This window comes from Bacillus rossius, chromosome 1 (assembly GCF_032445375.1).
Source record: "Bacillus rossius redtenbacheri isolate Brsri chromosome 1, Brsri_v3, whole genome shotgun sequence".
Taxonomy (NCBI): domain Eukaryota; kingdom Metazoa; phylum Arthropoda; class Insecta; order Phasmatodea; family Bacillidae; genus Bacillus; species Bacillus rossius.
Window position 1 is genome coordinate 188,691,000 of NC_086330.1, and position 22,142 is coordinate 188,713,141.

General features: G+C 36.8%; 1 protein-coding gene across 3 annotated transcripts in view; it reads right to left on the reverse strand.

The window, feature by feature from the left end:
* The window catches only part of LOC134527156 (uncharacterized), a 100,540-nt gene that overhangs the window by 52,122 nt on the left and 26,276 nt on the right, over positions 1-22,142 (reverse strand). For all 3 annotated transcript variants that reach the window (XM_063359552.1, XM_063359551.1, XM_063359553.1), the window contains one exon: positions 2,462-2,991. In XM_063359552.1, the coding sequence (XP_063215622.1) occupies positions 2,462-2,940 (479 nt within the window). In that variant the 5' untranslated portion in view covers positions 2,941-2,991. The remainder of the gene's footprint in view (positions 1-2,461; positions 2,992-22,142) is intronic.

The following is a 22,142-nucleotide window of genomic DNA, read 5'->3' on the forward strand; positions in this document are numbered from 1 at the left end:
TAGGACCATTACGACTTTCCTACTAAAAAGTAGGAAAAGTAGGAGGTCTGGAAGGCCTGTGTTAGTGACTGTCTAGATCATAACAATAAATTAATTTAAAAATTTCCAAAAGTTCTGCAGCAAGATGGTGTAATGGTTGAACGGCACGTCTTTGCAAAAGCACATGGAAAGAGGCCATGTGATGGGCTAAGTGCTGCGAAGAGGTTGGTTAGGAAGGCTAGCTTGCAGTGGGCAGATAACAACCAGATCATGACACCTATGGATGTTTTCAAGCATTGTTACAATCATATTCAAGGAGTAACATTTTTCTGTTGACAATACAAGAGATGCTCTCAAGTACAGATTTTAAGTGTCACAGCCAGTACCAGATACAAGTTTACTCCATTGCTTCATTCCTATAAGTACTTCTGTTATTAAAATTAGGTAGACATTTTCTGAACAAGCAAGTACTTTCCAGCTCATTAGTCAGTGAAATTGTGCAAGATACATTAAAAAACAACCTAAATTACATGATTACATATGTTGTGTGTACGATAACTGGTGGTTAGAGGAAGTTGTGGAAATACAAGTACAGGATTCACTTTTTTTTCTTCAAAGGGGCCTGGAACATCATTCAAAAAGTCTGCTGATGACAAAACTTGCATACTAATTCAAAACATACCATACTTAAAATTATGAAACTTACATAGCTATGGTCAGCTCCTGGATGAGGGCTCATCGTCACACCTACAATGACAGAGAACTTGTAATTGTTCCTTGATAAGTATATTAATCAATGACATGGAAATTTAGTATTTTATGATATTTTAGCCATAATATTAAACCGTGGGTAGTCTTACCTTATCAATTTTGGTTGGAGCATTTCTTTTTCATGTATTTGTACAAACTTCGGGACATAATGTTATGAGATTTGTTTTCCTTCTTGAAGTGGATAGATAGTCAACTACATTGTATAAAAAATTTACCAACAACTGAGTTTTACTTTAGTTTATTTAATGCTGTTATTTGAATTGTTAATAAATTAATTATGTGACCATGAAAAACTATATGCCCTACACAGTTTTATAAATATTCAGAAGCCTATAGTACCCAAACCACTCAACGTAAAAAAATTTTAATTTCTTTTATAAGAAAGCAATAGGTAATTCCTAGCATTAAAAAAAAACAGTAATAATTTTTACCTCTGCCCCATATTACCTTTTTTGACCTTGAAAATAGTAAATGCAGAAAATTTGTGATTTTCAGGAGTATATATCTTGTGAAGGGAACCCAGTAAAAACTTAATTTTTTATTCCTCTAGTAGTTAGTACTCATTTGTGTCTATTATGCATAATTAAGTAATTTTTAGCTAAACAAATGAAGAACATTGTTGTTTTTAAGTCATATACAACCCTAAAAAAGGGGTTATGTTTCATTTTAGATAATATTTGTTCAGGACATTAAAAAAAACTAATTTAAAGCTTTCTAAAGAGCTATGGTAGATCTTTGTCGATGCAATAGGTAAGTTACAACTCCTCAAAAAGACCCTGAAATGTTGAGTTTTTTTCTCAACACTGATTTATACTACCTATATATCAGGCAAAGAAATTTTTTCATAACTGTAAAAAAATTATTTTTGTATTCTAAAAGGATTATATATTTCCACACAAAATTTCATTGCAATAAAAAATGGTGATGTACAAGATGTTTGCTGAATTAAAATGGAATTACCCAAACAGAAATAATCCATGACAATTAAAAAAGAAAAAAATTATGGAATATATCTCGGTGTGTGTGTGTGTTTTTTTTTTTTTTTTTTTTTTTTTGTGAAAGTAAAGCTACTCATAAAAGTCTTCAAGTTTAACAGTGTTTGATATAAATTTTAAATGAGCTAGAAGATACCCCACAGAATTTTGAAAAGAATGTTTTTAATGGATTACCACTTAAATTTTTAAATGATTTGCCTGAACAATGTGTTTAATTAGGCCTTAGGATAATTTTTTGCCCATGCAAGGTACATGCAGCCACCTGTGAGACTATGTGCAGCAATGAAAGCGAGACAAGTTGGCGCAGCTGGCAAAGTGGTCTCTCTACACACCCTTGCCTACTAGCCGGTGGAGTGTCTTGGCTGCAGAAGGTACACGCTCGTCAGTGTGACAAAGCTGAGCTGTTTTCATTGTACAATGGAGGGCCCTAGATAAACAGGTAATTTTGCAGAGCAGTGGCTTTTGGGTAATGAGGCCATTAATAATTAAGAGTGAAAGGTTGGTTAGTTTAGGCCAATTACATTAATAATATACATATATAAGTTTAGAATTAAAAGATTTCAAAAATGATTTTACGTAATATTAATCATCTAACATAACCTGAACCGCCCTTACACTTAACTTAATTTCTGCCTTATTTCTCAGAAGCAGCTGCTATACATATTTAAGCTATCTTAAATATTATTTGTGAAAAAGATGTTTAAAAAAATACTTACTCGTAAGGCAAATTGCCAACAAATAAGACATAACGTGATGTCTTCTTGGTGGTTACTTTCCCAATGCTCTTTACTTTACTCTTCTCAGTACTGCGCTCAATAACTGCACTACTGTCATCACTGGCAAGCCCAGAAACGAAAGTATTATCCACCACTTCCTTGTCAACTACTTGTTCCTTCACTGGCCCGCTCTGCAGTCTGGAAGCTACCTTGTTGGTTTTCTTCTCCTCTGGCACCTCATCCTCACCAAACCACATGTGCTGGTTGCCATTCTGGTTACTTATGAAGGTCTTCATGTCTCCCTGCTTCTCTGTGAGCTGAGCCATCTTCCTCTCACAGCGCAACTTCCTCTTCTGAGTCTTGGACAGCCCCGGCCCAAGTGGCTCGGACACACGCTCCTCGGTGGGCAGTTGGGCACGCCTAATCCTCCTAAGTCGGCGCTTCACCGTGTCAGAGAGGTTGGCTTTGACTTCCTCCATGGTCAATTATCGCTGAAAGTGTGGTGGTCAGCTGACACCTACCAGTCTCAGCTGAAAACAAAACACTGAGTCAGTTCCCAGCATTTGCAATATTGAAGAATACATCTGTGTGTTACTAGCAGGCAGTCAATGGGAACAGCTCTTGATGGAAATTATTAAGACCAAATTTTTTGACTACAGTGTTTATATAATGGTAATTATTTACGAATTATACTTTTCTGTGAAAACAAAAACCACAAATGGTATTTTTGATTACTGCTAATGTTCCTTTACCATATGGATGGATGGAAAGTGGCTTTTTAAAATCTTACCGGATTCTGAAATACTTAACAGTGTAGGTGTAGGGCAATAAAATTCATGTAAATTGTGGAGTGAAAACAATTAACAAAAAAAAATATTCAAATTAAAACTATTAAATACGCTGAAATATTAAAATCACTAATTTAAATAAGTTTTAAATATATATTCATTTTTTTATCTGATCAGCCATAGAATTTTCTTTACCTAACACTCTTCACAACTATCAAGTTTACTACATGAAGTGGGAACAAAACCATTTTACATGATGTATTTTAAATAAGCCTGTGCGAATATCAGTTTTTTTTAGTTCAAATCGAATTCGAATACGAATACCAAATTATTCTCGAATACGAATATTGAGTTCGAATAATTGGAATGAGAATTGAAATCCCATAAAACATGTTATATCACAATCACATTACAATATGATAACAGGTACATATTTACTGATACAATGTATGTAGAATCAAAAAACTGACAGTACTTAAAATTTTAAGGTTCTCCAATTTTATAATTAGTTTGTATTAAAAAAAAATATTGTCACATCACTAAATATTAGCTAATTTAAATTTTTGTGGAGAAGCACAAGCTGCTTTACATTTTCGGGGAGTAGACTCTCTCTTCTACACGTCACAATGTTGCCAGCTGTTGAGAAAAGTCTCTCACTGCACACTTGTGTGGCAGGTATAGGCAAGTACTTTCTTGCTACCACAGCTATGTTTCGGAAACAAGTGCGACCCTTCTCTGACCAGAAACTGAAAGGATTTTCATTCTTTGGGATTAAGGGTGCTCCAGATATTCGTTTACTTCTCCTTGGATAGTTTCTTCGTAGCTTGCAAGCGTAGACTGAGCTGCTGTTGAAGGTTTCACGTAGGGCCACAGAGATGACTTCTTAATAGGCATTTCACTTGTAGCCTCACTTGTCTCAGTTATAGTTTCAGCTACTGTGTTCAGCTTACACAGCTTACATATCTCCCTGCACAAATTTTCAACCCATATTTTTTTTTATTTTCATCCTCATTTAGTGAATCTTTGAACCGTGGATCTACCATCATAGAAAACATATTTACTTCACAATCTTGGTACTTACACCATGAAATGTGATCGCAAGCTTTTAAGTATGTTCTTGGCAAGAGTTACTGCTTGCTCTTCATCAGAAGTATAGTTTGCCAGCATCTTCTCCATGCAGAAGAGAATGGGAAAAATTAGCAAACTATTAGGGAAACTATCTGAACTGATCTCTTTAGTAGCTTCTGCAAGAGGTTCCAAAACATCAACAGCCTTGCAGAGATTCCATTCATTCTGAGTGAATGAGACCAAATTAGTTCCTTGTAGAGCTGCCCCAACTGATTCTCTAACCAAAATAAGTCTGGCCAGCATGTCACGTTCCGAATCCCACCTTGTTTCAATATCTTGAATTTATTCAAGAACAGGTTCCCCTAATCTCTATTGCTTTTCATGAAGCCTTGCTGAAGTGCTTCGTGAGAAGTACCCCACTATGGACCTTGCTTTCTGGCACATATTTTGAAGTCCTTCTGTTTCTTTCTTGGCATCTCCAATTGCCAGCTGCAAAGTATGTGCAAAACAAGTTCGTGATTTGCAATTTATTGCTTCAAGTGCAGCTCTAAAGTTACGAGCATTGTCTGAGACAATATACAGTGGGATAGTGTTTCCTTCACTTAATATGTCCCATTCCTCCAGAGTTTCAACAATAGAAGCTTTTATGGAAAGTGATGTATGAGCACCACTCAGTTTGCTGACTTTTAGGCAGTGAGACCTGTAATTAAAATGTGTGTCTGTATAATGGCAAGTGAGAGACAGATAAGAATCTGAGGCTCTTGATGTCCAAGAATCTGTTGTAAATGACATGACTGAATATCTTGGATATCATTAGCCAATGTTTCCTGCATTTTACTTTTGCATTTTTGGTACAAATTTCGAACAATACTGCGTGAGAATGTTGTATGGCTTGGAACAGTGTATTTGGGTTGTGCTTCCTCCAACATTGCCCTAAATCCTGGTTCATCTACAATGGCAAAGGGATGCATACCTTTTACAATGAAATTTGCTACCCTGTCAGTTTTTTTGCATTAGGGTTTGAAGGCTCCCACTTGGTTGGCTGAATGAAGCTGGAAATTGTTGACTGTGTGTGTGATGAACCTGCAGAAGTCTCCATCTGTGTCCTTGTAACCTTAAGTTTCTTGACTTGTGATTGATAATCTGAATATTCATCATAATGTAGCTGCAAATGGTTAATCATGGTAGTAGTTGTCCCTGAAAAAAGGAAAATGTATTTATACAGTATGAAAAACATATTTGAATTTTTTTAAATTTTATTACATAGAAATTAAAATTAAAAAAAAACTGCATGATTTTAACTAAGATAAATATTGCAATTGCCATAAATCCACTTATTTTTTTTAAATTAATTTCACTTAAGCATATCAAGATCAGATCTATAATTTGTTTCAAGCAAAAAAAAGTTTTGAATTCTTGAATGTTTAAAAGTTTTAAATGCTATGAATCTAGACATCTGCCATTTTCATGAAATATCCATTTACATCATTATAAGTGTCTTGAGTGTGTTTAAAATTGTGGTGCTTGCTTTTAAAAATATTAAAAGTTCCAGACTGAAATAAGGTGTGAGATTTTTATTAGGTTAAGAAAGGGTGCAGTTCTGTTATTATCTACATAAGCACACTTTAGCACAAAGAAACAATACTTAAAAACTACACTTACCAATCACAGAAGTGCTAACCTATCCATGTGATAACAATGTAATCCTTTATCATATTCAAGGACTGTTAAAAAAAATCATCTAGGTAATTTCATGCAAAGGTGATGGATGTTTCACGTTAATGACTTGATATAACTATTTAGTACATACCCTTTGGAGTTTTCAAACGTTTCTTGCATCGTTTGCAAATTGTTTCTTGTTTACTTGTTTGCGACTTGTCAAAAAATATTTCCAAATCGCAGATCGTCCCACTGTTGGAACATCAGCCATTCTGATGTTCACTGCGCAAGTACTTATAAGTAATGGCTATGTATGCCACCTTACTATAGCACAAATGATAAAATCTCAGCAGTCAATGTTACTATAAGACACACTCACAAGGTACTGTATGTGTACAGCAAATACATTTCATAAATACGCTGTGTAGGAATGGAATTTCATTTCCTGTAATTCGGGCTGGGAAATAATTATTTCTAATGGGAATCAAAATAGGATCTGAAAAAAAAATAAGAACTTTAATAAACACTCTCCTAGTGTAACTTTTTTTTTTTTTGACGTGCGGGACAGGATAATTGCCTAAGCTGTCACTACGCGAGGAATTTGGGAAGGGTGGGAAGGGTTTGAAGGGGTGGTGGTGGGGGTGGGGGGGGGGGGGGTGGCCGCCTGCATCCGGTCGTTTACTGTGTATTATCCTATTGAAAAACATTGATGTAGCATGTTAGGCTTTTGGAGTCTTTGCTGTAAGTATGCGGCCAGATGTTTTCCACATGGTCTGTACAATTTTCTTTCTCTTCGCCATCACATTCGGAACGAAATTACAGTGCCGACAAACCATGTTTCACCCTCTAATCTGAAAACTGTCACCTATAACACACCGGTTGTGTGGACTTTACAGACACGTATTTATCTTTATCAGTATGCTGACAGTTGAAATCTATTTTAAACGACCTGACCACATTCTTCTACATAAAATACGTTAGTTATCGCTCCGAATTGCTGTGTTCAAATGGGCTTTACGTGGCCAGATGTAGTGGAATAACTCCACATACATAACTCTAAAACATTACAAAAATCCCCCGGAACTTTTGCCCCCGCCCAACGATAGAAACCTCCGTGATCCCGAAATGTTTCCCGGTTTCAGTGATCACGAAATGTTTCCTGGTTTCAGTGATCCCGCTCAGCCTTTTTCGTAAATGACTGAATATTCGTTTTTTTCGAAGTGATAGTATTCGAAATCGAATCGAATACGAATAATAAAGTATTCGTTTTGATATTCAAAAATTTGAATATTCGTACAGGCCTAATTTTAAATATCGCTGACCTAGCCTAACTGATCATTCATACAATCACACAGAATTTTTTATGTCACTGATCTCACTTAACCAACCATTCATTTTAGTTATGATCATGTAGGCAAACAAAAACCTACCCTCAAAAAATATTAAAAATTAAGGATTTCTGTGAAAAATTGAACTACTTCATCAATGATTTTACACATTCATATAATGACCTTGACATCCTACCCCCTTGGCTCTTATTTTGAGCTCAGGTCCCAGCCCTGTCAATACCATTATCACTGTTGGAGCACAACCTGTGATGACACAGCAGGTCACCACAGTGCTATGTTTAGGGCGCGATTCAGGTTTTTTTATTTTGCTCTCATTGCTTGGTTCACTATTACTAAAATTTTTGCTCTTGCTGTTAAAACTGACATTAATGTGATAAAATAATAAAGACAAAAAAAAATGAACCTAGAGTATGAGCTAAAAGTGCTGTCAGTTAGTGACATTATTTTAATATTTCGGCCAATGGAACGCATTTCCGATGCTAAAAAAATCTGTTGGTCATTCATAGAAACATTAGGAAAGATTGACAAAAAAGTTCAACTGTTTCTCATAGGATAGCACTTCAGTCGCACTTCCTTTGCCACGTCATTTTCTGCTGCCTCCCTCTAACCTTTCCTTCCACCCCCCCCCCCCCCACTCACACAAGACCCATGACCCGCCCCCTCCTACCTAGATTACATTTTCCATGGCTCAGCTGTCGACCTCTCCATTGTTGCCAAACTTCAAATGGGGCGAGAGAGTTTGGTGTGCAGTTTACGGCGCGTTTCGTTTTCTGTCAAAATGTCAAAGTGGTGGCAAGGTGTTACGAAAGGATGAAAACATACAAAATGCTCTTTATTTGTCACAAAACTGAAAAACTGTGTCAAAAGTACAAAGCTGTTGAAAAATTTTGTACAGACATCAGCAGTGAGTTGTAGCAAAACTTATTGTTAAAAACAGTTTGAATAAACATTTTTTAGGGCGAATGGAATAAACACACATTTATGTTTAACAACAACATATCTAAAAATTAATTAACTGACTATCTAATATGTAGAGTTAAGTTTTTTTTTTCACAAAATAATTTGAATGCTCATTACGCCGTACAAAGATATGTCCACGCCAGTGGTTTCTTCCTTGTAATTGGTGGCCATCTGCAAAGAAACCATTGTTCTATTTAACCAGGCTATTCAGGACGTGTTTGGTGTGGTGTGTGTGTGTGTGTGTGTGCATGTGTATAGAGGTGAGTTAATGATAAAATGTGGGTATTTAGTTTAAAGAAACTTGATCAATCAAAATAAATAATAAATAACGATCTTCCAGTATTCTATGCATAAATGAACAAAATGAAGAAACTGAACATGAAGCGAGAGAATTATCCAGTACCCTACAGCTTCCAGTGGAAGATGACTTGGACATGGTGACTCGTTTGACGTGTGTACAGAGAACATACTCTAAGAGCGAGCCTTTTACTAGTACACAGTGTCAAGCACAAGTTCCGTTAGAGAATTATCTGGAATCAAGGTAAACTTTGCGAGTGCGCTAAACTTTGATTTATAATTTTTTAAAAACAAAATAGAATTTTGATGACACCTGGCTCTCTGACCCCTGTTGCGAGTGATTACCTGTCTTGACGAGAGCGCCGGCCAGCCTAAAACTCAGGGAGTGAACGGGTTCTCACCTTGTGGCTTGCAACAGGGGGCCAGGACAACAGCGACCCTTTGAGCTGTCGGCCGCTCGACACCATTTAGTTCGGTCTATGTCGTTAAGGCACTGGCTGCTAAACGGCGAACCACTCACGAGTCGCTAGCGGCGAAGCGCGGAGCAGCGCTCAGACGCGTCCGTTGCGGATAACAGGCGAGCTACCACTGCCTCCCACGCACCGGCGCACGGCGAGATGCGTGGGAGACAGTACGCGGTCCGGGTCAGATAACACTGTCATTCGTCACACCATCCGCCGCGCTCGGGTGCGCTCACCGCTCAAAAGCACTTTTTTACACTCATGCCCAGACCAGACGGCTATGGGCAACAGCGGGCCTAGGGACCAGGATAGACACGACAGCTGTCGTCAATTTTTATTCTAAAAAATCATTTTTTTAGGTAAGTAATTTATGCACTGGTTGTTATTTATATTTATTTACAGTGATGAAGAGTTACCTCCACTGATTATTGAAAAAGAAAATAAATGTGAAACATTTCAAATTGAAGGCAGTCGTTTAGCAGATCTTATGCATTTCTGGGAAGAGTACGACAGAATTGCAAGCCACAAGTCTGTGTGTATAGGCGGAAAGTACCTTTTGGAAGGCGACCATCGGATTGGCTTGGTAACCAAGTTATGCTTTAAGTGTGAAATGTGCGCCCAAACAAAAATAATTAACACTGTCTCTGAAGAAAGTGAAAATACCTTGAACACAGCATTTGCATAGGGTGCTATAGCCACTGGAATTGGAATAGGACACAGTCAGGCAGAGGAGTTTTTCTCTGTCATTGATGTTCCAGTTTTAGGTGCTAAACATTTCATGAAGCACGAGCAAAAGGTAGAAAAGGTATGAATGTTTTTCTTTGTACTCAGTTTATCATTTGTTCTACTTTTCTTTGAGTTTTTTCCCATCATTATATATACTAAATTTTTCTTTAAAATTTTTAAAGATTATTTTGGTCATTACGCGGTGGTCGTGTGGTCACAACATTCGCATCCCACCAAGATGACAGAGGTATGATTCCCGGCGGGGTCAAACACAGATTTTCGCAAATGGGAAACATGGGGGACGTTGCTGTGGCCTGTGGGTTTTTTGTGGTACTCCTGTTTCCCTCAACATAACCCATCTCACCTCATTCATTTTTCAGGCTGTCCCTCGGGTAGGGCAGCCGGCTCCAGTGAGTGTCAGCCCCAATCCGTCCATGTACACCCTGCCTCAGGTCGGAAACTACATGTGGATTTTCACTCAAGCCATCAATTAATTCACAAACCTTTAAATTTTGAAATATAATCTATACAAGTTTGTTTTAATTTCTTATTGTTGTACTTCTGCCTGATTCAAAAATAAATCTAACAAATTAGTATTCTGTAAGTTTTGAATTTAAAATATTTGCTGTTTGGAGTTTCGGCTTCAAGAAACTATATTTTTCATTAAAAACTAGAGTGATCAACATATGTATGTATGCATGCATGTATGTATGTATGTATGTATGTATGTATGTATGTATGTATGTATGTATGTATGTATGTATGTATGTATGTATGTATGTATCTATGTATGTATGTATGTGTGTATGTATGTATGTATGTATGTATGTATTTATGTTTGTATATGACTTTGTCCGATGATAAATTTCAAACTGTTGATTGGACTATGTAACAAATTTAATTTAAACCGATACATTGCATGTTGTGTTACACGATAATGATTTTACATATAGTGTCATATTAATTCCTTATATAATATAAACATGAGCTGTAAAAAAACATTACTAAATTTTGAAGAGGAATCTAACAAGATATCAATATTGGCATAAAATTCTTCTCAGATGGAAATTAATAAAAAATAAAAATTTATTTTCTGAGAATATGTAATAATAGTATTAATCCAACATCTAATAAAGTTTCGGACATCGTGACAATAATGTAAAATAATATTTAATTACAGTTTGCTCTGTTACTAGTTATGTTCAGGAACATACCATATTGTGCTCTGTTACTGGTTATGTTCAGGAACATACCATATTGTACCATACTTGTACCTAAAGGATATGCAACTGACATCTATCATGTTAGTAGCTTGAGCTATGCTGGTATGCATCTGCTAGCAAAAACATTCCATGAGTTACACCTGATTGTCTTCAACACGCCATATTATCAGGACTGCGATCATAGACATAAAATAATTTACTAATAGTTTTAAGACTTGTTAGTCTCTAAATTAAATTGTTTAACATAAAATGAAAGTCTGAAACAAACTGAAAAATAAAAATGAATGCACACATTTGCTTCTTTATTGCTCATGCATCCTTCCTGAACCGCGTGACTAAAGAAAATCATATTTGTGTTATCAGATTTCGGAAGAAAAACTAACAAAGAAAATGGCTGCGGCGATAGATGAAGAGAATCGACTGGCAATTGAATGTGGTGACATTGATGAAGGTTATCCTTTCATAACTGACATCGTCAATGGTGGATGGCCAAAACGATCGTATGGCCATGGATTCTCTTCCAATAGTGGGAAGGTAAACTTATATATATAAAAGAAAAAATAGGCATTAAAATATTGCACGAAACCGAAATATAATTTCGTACATGATACAAAAAATTTTTACATGATAGGTTTGGGAAAAATTTAATTTCATATAGGATAATTTCAAAGTACATTTGTTCATCCAGATTAGTGACAGATGACATATAAAAAAACTTGTGGATTAGATGTTTCTGGAGAGTTTTTTAACTTATTATTTATTTAAAAGAACAAAGTTCAAAACCACAATATTATGTTTCTTTGTTTACAGGCATGCATAATTGGCCAAAAAACAAATAAAGTCTTGTACTTGGACATAAAAAACAAATTCTGCTACAAATGTGTAGTTGGCAATGGGACAGAACAGATGGAGAAACATGAATGCAATATTAATTATTCCGGCCCAGCTACATCAATGGAACAGTAAGTAAATATTAAAGGACTTAACCATTTATTTAAATCTCATGGAGAATGGGCAAAGTTTCTGGTTGGTGACGATGATTCAAGCGTTTATGCTTGTGTCCGAGAGAGGGCTCCATTCGGATGGAAAGTCACTAAGCTAGAATGTGCTAATCATGTTGTGAGGTGCTACACCAGTTTGCTACTAATGGGAATTACGATGTATAAACAAGAAAACTGTTGAAGCAGTATATTCCTCGGCTGTCTGCAACTGCTCATGCTATGGCCTCCTACCCGGCCTTTATGCTTATAGGCATTTCAATATTTAATTATGTGTTCCTAGTAATCTTTATTTTTATTTGCTATAAATGACCCGTAAGCATGCCCGAGTGGGTGTAGGAATGTATTACGTTGGAGGGTTTATGAATGTAAATTATTTGTCCTGTTGGACCCTTACTCTGTTTAATATAAAGGTAATTGTTTCACATGCTAGTGTTTGATAACTTGTATTTAATTGTATTGATCTTGCTGATACCTAGGTAACAAATTTTCTGAGTATGTCAAGAATTTCATTTATTATTTATTCTCAGCGATTAAGGCCTTTCTGTTTTGATGTTAAATTATTGCCTTTGAGCCTTATAAACATTGTAACTTGTTGTGTAAGAAAATAAAGAAAAGAAATTAAGAAATTAAATCTGGCTTGCCAGTCACCTTGAAACTTGAGCCTTTGTTATGTTTTGTAAGCATAGACACAACTTCTACTCCAATACTCCGTAGTGGAACGGAGCCATGTCTCTAGTCTATCTCCCTTGAGCGCACATGGTTTGTAGTCCCTTAGTCTCCTCGGGCTAAGAAGCGCCTACAATGTCTACAGCGTGATAATTAGATCACTATGTTGAGACTGGAACATCCAAAAATGTTCCATACGGGACTTTAATACCTCTAAACACTAACTGTGGGATTGTTTATTTTAATCTTTTTATTGTTTTTGATTCTGTTTATCTATGCTAAATGAAACCTAATAGTAATAATCTAATTAGGGCCGGCCCATTCATTAAATGTTATAATTTTAACAAATTTGTTAACCCATACATCAAATTTTTTGGTTTTAATATATTTGTCAACCCATACATTAAAAGTTATAATCTTAATATATTTGGAAATACATATATGCAAATTAAGTTACTTTTAACCTGTTTGTTGAATTAATGATGTTATGATTTACCACGGGTTCGTAAAGGATAGCCCAATTAAAGATTTTTATCACACACACAGTTTTATTGATGGCCACTACTTATGTCACTAACAATTAATCTTATAAAAATGCCAAATAATCAATTGCACTCAAAAATGCTGCTTCACCAGTCACTCGTTTTCTAAAATTCACACACCTCGCTGGGCCGCACCTCTGGCGCAACTCTCGCTGCAGCACCCCTCGTGGGTCTCAGCCGCGGGACTCTGTAGCCGCACTCCGCCGCCACCGACGCACTTGCCTTCACCGAGATCCCACTCGACGCCTCACTCGGAACTTCACTTGGAACTCCCCCGCGCCCGGACACTATAACCCGAAACCGAACTCTTCGCCCTGGAACCTTCGTCCAAGGACTTCGCCACTCTGCCCCACCAGTGCAATAGATCGCCCCGGAAACTCCGCCGCGGGAAAGCTCCTGCCTGAACTCTGACTCAACTAAACTCTCTCTGCTGAGGCCGACATCCTCTTTTAATAAATTAGCCGCAATTACCATAACTCGTGAGCATGACCGGGGCCAGTCGCGCCATTCCGCGCCGACCTGACGGCAGAAATCTCTCGATAAACGTGTTGGCGGCTCGCGTAACTCCACAGCTGTCAGGTTTCAGTTACGTGTCAAAGGCAGGGTGCCGCGCGGGGAGTGGTGAGAAGGAGGGGGAAAGCGACCATCCTTGTTATCTTCCAGGCGCGCGCGGCGCATATCATTTTGCGCCAGCCGCCAGCCAGCTCTGCACCTGCACATGTCGTGGCCTTGCTCACGTTCGTAACATTGCCCCCTTCTTAAACCTGTTCGTCCCGAACAGGTATCACTGCGCTCTTGTGAGCCATGTGGCGAAGCCATCCTACGCAGCGGGCAGGTGTACTGAATATGGCCCACTTCCTGACATAAGTAACATCGCAGCCATCCTCCGACTCTTCGGGCCCGTAGGCCAGCTTTGCGGTGTCCATGGGTCTCGTTCTACCGCACCTGCTGCTGTGGCGCTTCCCTTTCCATCAGGCAACCCCGCTGAACACGTTTCCACTCTGGGCACCTCTCTTGAGAATACCCTTGTCGGCACACAGAAACAGAACACTATAGGCAACTTCCCGTTCCTTTGACCAGTGAGTTACCACCCTCCTTAATCCTATTGTCACATCTATGTCCTTCCTCCTTCAGTTTCTTCACATGATTCGGGCAGTCACGTTGGATGTGCCCTCTTTCTCGACATGTGTAACATCGTGGGCGACCTCTTCTCCGTCGGTCCGGTAGACTCTTCTCCTGTTCGATTGTTGTTTCACAGCGATGTATTTCTCCCTCGGGCTTCCTACCACGATTCGGACAATTGTGCCGGATGTGTCCTAGTTCTTTGCAGACGAAGCACCGCTGTCTTCCCCTTGTTTTCCGAAACTGCTATCCATTCAACAGCTTCCTCAGTGTTCCAAGTTTAATCTCTTCGTTAGTATCTGAGCGGCTATTCGCTTGGTGGTAAGGTTCTATCATGGCCCGTCTCGCTCTGATACTCATGTTTCTTGATGCAATGCAGGCAGCTTCGATTTCTAGGGCGTGAACAAGAGCATCGTGAATGTTTTTGTGGCAGGCCAAACAAAGAGTTTGCTGAACCTCCTAATCTCGGAGCCCGTCTATAAAAGCACAAGTGGCAGCTGCTGGCAGAACTCTGTTAGGTGCTTCTGGGTAGGCGAGGTTCACGAGTCGCTCGATGTCGGCTTCGAACTCTTGGAGGGTTTCCGAAGATCTCTGTTGACGTGTCTTCAGGGCTGTTCTATACACCTCGCCCATTTGTCGGTTGCCATACCTCAACTCAAGGGTCTCTACTAATACCCCATATTCTTTCTGGTCCGTAACTGGTATGGTCTGCATCAGCTCTAGTGGAAATCCTCGCAGAGCCAAGACGAGTGCGGTAGCCTTTTCTTCATCGTCCCACCCATTTACTTCAGCAGCTGCCTCAAACTGTCGCCTGTAGACAGCCCACGACGATTGGCCATCAAAGGTGGGTGGTTTGAATTTCGGGAGACCAGTTGCACCTTCCACCTTCATGTCTCCAGAATAACTACTCCGTTTCGTAGCAGATGTAGATTCCTTAAGCATCCGACGCCACTCTTCGGTTACCGCTGATACCCGCTGTTCAGTGGCCTGCTCAATTTGAACTGACTGCTGCGCCATTCGCTGTTCTGCGGTGTGCTCGAGTTGGGCCAGCTGTTGCGCTACTAGTTATTCATGTTCTGCTACATGTTGCTCCAAACACTGTACTTTTCCTTCCAACTGGTTGCTGGTTCCATTGATCTTCTTTTTCATTTCTTCTTGTGCAGCGACTATTTCGTTTCACATCTCTTCTTGGTTTTTCTTGATGTCCTCTATCTCTGTCTTAATAGCATTCTTCATCTCCTCTTGGCCATTATCAAATTTATTCTTCATTTATTCCCGACTGTTATCAATTTTATTCTTCAATTTTTCCTGGCTGTTATCAATTTTGTCCAGCCTATTTTCCATTTTCTCCTGGCCACTCTACAGTTCAGCCAAGAATGCCAGGACATTCTTAAGCTCATCGGCAGCCATTTTTCTTGTCCACATATACTACAAGCCTAACACTAATCTCTTATGACGACACTGTAATTTCTTCTACAATCTAACTAAAACCCCTACTAAATCCTAACACTAATTTCCCAACTACTACACTTAAAACTAATTACAGTTCCTAACACTTGTTTCAATCTCGAAAATCCAATTAAATTTTAATTCACTATAAACTAATCTTAAATTCTTTAAATAAGGGCTATCCCACTTCTGACACCAATAATGTTACATTTACCGGGGGTTCCTAAAGCCCACCGGGGGAGAGCTCCCGCCTGAACTCTGACTCAACTCAACTCTCTCTGCTAAGGCTGACATCCTCTTTTTATATATCAGTCACAATTTCCAGAACTCGTGAGCGCGGCCGGGGCCAGTCGCGTCATTCCACGCCGACGGCAGAAATCTCTCGAAACATGTGTGGGCGGCTCACGTAACTCCACAGCTGTCAGGTTTTCGTTACGTGTCAAAGACAGGGCGCCGCGCAGGGATTGGTGGGAAGGAGGGGTGAAAGCGACAATCCTTGTTATCTTCCAGGCACGCACGGCGCATATCATGTTGTGGCAGCCGGCCTTGCTCACATTCGTAACAGTAAAATAAATATAGAGGCACTTATATAGAGACAAAATTGCATTTGTTATTCTTTTGCATTTTTAACTAAAAAATCCACCAAGTCTCCTAAAGTTATTTAAAGGGGACATTTACGTTACACCAGTGAAGAAGAAAGTGTGTAGCAGGTGAAATGTTTGCCATCAATCAGAAAAAACAAAATCACAGAAGCAGCAAAAATGGGAAAAATTTGTGTTTTAATTGAAAATGGGTCGCTAAAACTAAAAAAAAAAAAATGGGAAAAATTTGTGTTTTAATTGAAAATGGGTCGCTAAAACTAAAAAAAAAAAAATCATAAGTATTGGTACCAGATACAGGGACAACTTTTGATAAGTCAGAAGGAATATTGCAATCTCATTTTATTTAGTGATAGTGGGATCAAAGTGTTGCGAGAAAAACCAGATAAAAAGTTTTGGGAAGATAAAATACTGCCAAAACTACACAGATTTTTCATGTGTTGTTTGTTACCTGAAATCGCAGTCACATTCTGAGAGGCATGAAAGTTCGGGAACCAGATTTTATCATGGCAGCCAAGAAAAACAAAGCAAAGTAATAACTGGCAGACTGATAATTATTTATACAACGTAAGATTAAATTCTATGAAATGTGTAACAAAATATTTAATGGGATCATAAACACGTAATGTGTGAGTGCGTAAGGTTGAGGGTGTGTGAGTGTGAGGTTGTGTGAGAGAGTGTGTGATAGTGAGGTTGTGTGAGTGTGTGTGGGTGTGCATGTGTGTGTGTGCATATGTGGGTGTGCATGTGTGGGTGTGTGTGTGGGTGTGCGTGCATGGGTGTGTATGTATGTATTGTTTTGTTAAGAAAATTAAAGGGCTATTGAATTTTGTCTCAACCGTTCCACAAGTTATGTTTGTATACATGACAAATATGTTACTGTATTTTTGTTAGGATATTAAGAGATTACAAAAGTGTCGTACAAGGATTTTTTTTTAAATTTCAATTGTGCCTTTTTAATACACATTCTGTTTGTTTATGTAATAATTATAATGAAACTTTTATATGCATTGAAGTGTTTCGAAATTACAATGATGCTGCCAATTTAACAAAGTCATGCAAATAAGCGTGTATTTATTTCACATTTAATCCCGTAAAATTTTTCTTGTAATAATTATTGTGTGTGTTGTTTACGTTAAATTACAAATAAATAATTTTCCATTAGGAAAACTGAATTTAATGCTAAGTTGTTGTTTCATTGTTTTGCTAGTTTTTGCTGAAACATTTCAAAACCAATATTTGGGACTTGTTTCCATGCTATAATATTTTTTTCCCCGCTAAGCCAATTGGTGATATTCCACTAAAATTAGTGACAATGTTTCGGTGGCGTGTGACTTCATACGCTAGTTATAAACATTCTTACATCTTCGTCCTATTATGTTAGTACTACATATTTCATATTCGTTCATATGTTAAAGTTATGGTTATTTATTTGTATAAACACAGTTGTTTCATCCTTTTATAAAAGTTTCTTGTAATGAACATCAGAGTAATGAATGCAATGACTAACACTAAACTTTATGTAAGTTTGGTATTTTTTTTTGGTTTAACGTGTAAGTTTTTGGGATATCATACATCTCTTACTTCTTAATTAGTCTACTGCGACCCCTTTTCATTACCCGTTGGGAATTATGTCTCACTCAAGATTAGTAAAAAATATTGTATACACAAAATAAACTGTGCCCAGTATAGCTCGTAACTGCCGCTTGCCATTCAGCTGTCTAGCCCTCGCAGCGTGTGGCTGAGCATTCCTGCCACAAGTACATCAGGCAACGCTGCCCTGTACACCCCCTTCCCCCAACCCATTCGGCAGTCGAGCAGATCACGTGACTTACCAACCGCCGACAACTCAGCTCCATTCAAACAACCCTGAGAAGGGGGCAGTGGAAGAATGCGTGGTGAATCCAAGTAGTTTGCCTTTTAGCTGCACTGTACGGCCTGTGAATCTTGAACATGTTTGCAAAATGCAAGTAATCTACGCATTAAAACTTCAAAATTGTTGAAGATAAACGTAATTAAGATGTTTAAAAATGCAGTGCATTTAAGTTTTTCTATAATTTTGATACGATAATCATTTTAATAGTGTTGAAAGTTGCTAAAGCTCAACTTGAAAAAAAAAAAGTATTTTCATTGGAATTTAAAACTTAATATTTTGCATTTTTAAAGCACTATTTAAAAAAATTACCTCACAGCATTTAATATACTTTATTATTAATTAAAAACAATGTTCTTGAAAAAAATATTGTACTTGTATCATGCTGGAGTTTCTGCAACTAATGATTCCATTTAAATTAAAAAGTTCAAAAATACATTAAATATAATTTTTTTTCTTTGATACGGGAACTCACATTTTTAATGTGAGGAACAATTTTACTAAACAAGAGATTAATCTGAGCACTTTTAATTTAGGGCTCAATACCCCTTATTGATAACTTTTTATTTTTGCAAGATAGTCAAACAAGTTAATTGCATTTGTATTGTCAAGTATATTCTCTAAAGGCTCTCATAGCTACAATTTGGTTCAGACTGTCACATTGAGATAAAAATTGTTTTCTTTATTATAGTGAAAACATGTGAAAATTAACATTTTCAATGCAAAGAAATGGAAATAATACAAATATTGAATGCTGTGAGGTAAAATAAATTTTAAGGATTCCTTAAATGCTTTATCTGTTTCATTATAATGGGTATTTTCTTTCCTGTATAGAAAACAAATTGTTTCGGTGTGCCACAACGTAAACACATGTTCTGTTTTTGCCCACTAGAATGCGCGGAATGTGTTGTTGACCGTCTGCAAGTATCTGATGAAACTGCACTCTTTCCACCGTTATTTGCCTGTTTGGTTTACAACTGACAAATAACAGAAGCACGAATTAATGTATAAATATTACCGCAATAACTGTACAGCATTATGTAGTAAATCGCAACTGTGATTTTGTGAGTTTTTAAAGATATAGATCTTTAGGCACATTCAGAGGGAAATTTTAGAATGCGGTGGATATGTAACGATCTGTGCATGCACCATTCCACAGGAGTTTGACAAGTTGAAGTCTTATCACATTTTTGGTAGTGCGTTTCTGGTATTTCCACAAGCCAAAGTCGTCCAGGTAATAGCCGACTGCGTATGGGCATTATCACACACAAAAAAAAATACCATGCATTTAAAAAATGAGCTAACTGACTGAAAATGAAACAACGAAGAATTTACGGTTAGCCCTATTTATGGTGTAATCCCAGGATTTAAACATTATTCTAAAGGTAATTATTTATTTTCGTGGCCGTTAAAAGTTTATGAAATGTATTCTAGGGTTGTTTTACTATCACAGAGATTTATTTAATACGTCCCCCCAATGTATATGTAAGCGGATATATATACATACCTATATATGTATTCACTTATTGGGTTCAAATAACATAATTGAACAGTATTATTGTTTTTACTGTTTATAAAACTCATTATTTCATTTTAAACACTAAACTTAAGAAAGTTATATCTTGTTAATTTTTCAAACTAAATGTTAAAAATAACTTTTAATACATATGTCCAGTTTTGTAATTTTTCACTAGGTAGGCAAAAATCCCCTTTAATTTTTACTTGTAGTAAAAATAAGTCTTAGTCTACATCTGATTTGAACTTGCAAAAAAAACTTTTTTCAACTGCACTACTGGGTGCAAACTACTAGTAGAGAATCATTTGAACATATAAATAACAGAATAACCTTCAATAATAAATTTTCACAATATGAGGTGAAGTTTGTTAGAGGGGGCAAGCATTAATCATCAGTTATAATTTTTTCATTTTGTTCTTTAAGATGTTATTGGAAGCAAAGTGAAAGGCAGGGTGTAACACTTGGGCCTGAATGGTTTGTAATGTGGCCAGTGCTGTGTATCATCTGTGGGAGGTAGACAACTGGCCAGGCCTCAACATAAAAAATGCTACAGAGAGAAAAAAAAACCTTGCTTACCGAAAAAAGAAATTGCGTGTGTCATGTAACCTGGAAATGGATTTCTTGCCACTCTGTTATAGAATGTTTGAGAAGGCAACTTGGTCAAGTATATATAGACCCCCGTGTGCTGTTGCAGAGAGGGGATAGAGTTCTAGCAGAAGCCCTCGGAGAGACTTGCCAATTGAAGACCGCTACACTCACCCTAGCTCATGAAAGAAGCTATGTCCATCGCCGTGCTGCCACTTATGTCTTTAACGAATAGGACCTTTGGTATGTTTTCATCACTATTATTACTATTATTATAAGTGTGGAGATAGAATTTTGTGGTAACCAGTAGTGTGGGACTTAAAATTTTGTAGAACACTGGTAATAGAATATTTTTGGAGTAAAGTGTCTTGTGATAAGACATTTTTAATTTCATCTCCGAGTTCAGTGACTGATAACCAACGAGTTACGTAAGGAATTAGTATCCTGTGGGAGCAGTACTAGTTTTCGAGTCTATTGAGCTGGAGGTGCTGGAGTGATGTGGTAGCAACTGAACGACTTTGACTTTATCTGGACTTTCAACGAGATGCTTCGCAATAGTGAGAGATAAGTAAGATACGTAACAGCCTTACATTGCGTTTACATAAGAAAAAGTACTATGCTTATTTGAGATCATCTTGTCCTGTATAACATTCATAAATTTCAACTCTATTATCTTAAAATTTACTTCGAATGAATGTGTGGCTGTAAAACAATTAAAAAAGAAACTAATTTCAGAAATGGAAGGTATGGTTTATTATAAGACACAAATAATAGGTTTTTAGGAGCCAGTTCAGATAGATTAGTGGAAGATGAAGAGGCTCTTATTTAAATGAAATGTGTTCCTTCAGAAAGTGCAATTGGACTAAAGAAATCTGCAAAACAGAAGAAAGGCTTCTTTCTTGAAGTTAAAGAAGATGGCAAATTATTACTCCTCAAGAAACATAATTACTACTAGTACAATGTGAACTCAACATTACAGAATGAAGTGTTTGTAATATTAATGTAATGTGAGACTTAAATTAAGCCTTGTATAGAAAAAGTATAAAGAATATTATATTTTGGGCAAAGGATATAATTCTCAAACTTCAAAAATTCAATATAGGTAAAAAAAATTTTACCATAAATAGGTGATACCAATAAGAAAAGAAAATCTATCATTCATTTATCTATGTGTTTTAGATGCCCAAATATGTAATATATATATATATATATATATATATATATATATATATATATATATATATATATATATTGCTTAGACATTTATATATATATATATATATATATATATATATATATATATATATATATATAAATGTCTAAGCAATAACAGCTTTTACATTTGCAACAGTTGAGCAGAAATTTTTATTTTGTTCACAGAATATCTGTAATCATTATTGATATTTAAAAAAAAAATTGTTCAGACGTAACAACTACTAGGTAAAATTTATATAACTATACTTATTTTATTCTGGACAATATGTTTCTAATTTTAAGTTTGTTTTCAAGCTAGACTTAAGTTTTAATTCAATTAACTTTCATGTAATTTTTTTATAAATAACATCTTCATGTTTGTTGACATTGCCCCTAACAGCGAAGCAGCTATCTTTGATTTTAAGTAGATTTCGAAGGAATATTACCTATTGTAGCCATTAACGATAACCTTCCAGAAAATGTTTTTTTTTTTGGTTTTATGTTGCTAACCTAAGTAACTGTTAATACAATTTTAACAGTATTATTAATTTAACTAATCTATCCTTCCATTCACATGATTTTACAGTATTTTTAATAGAGCTA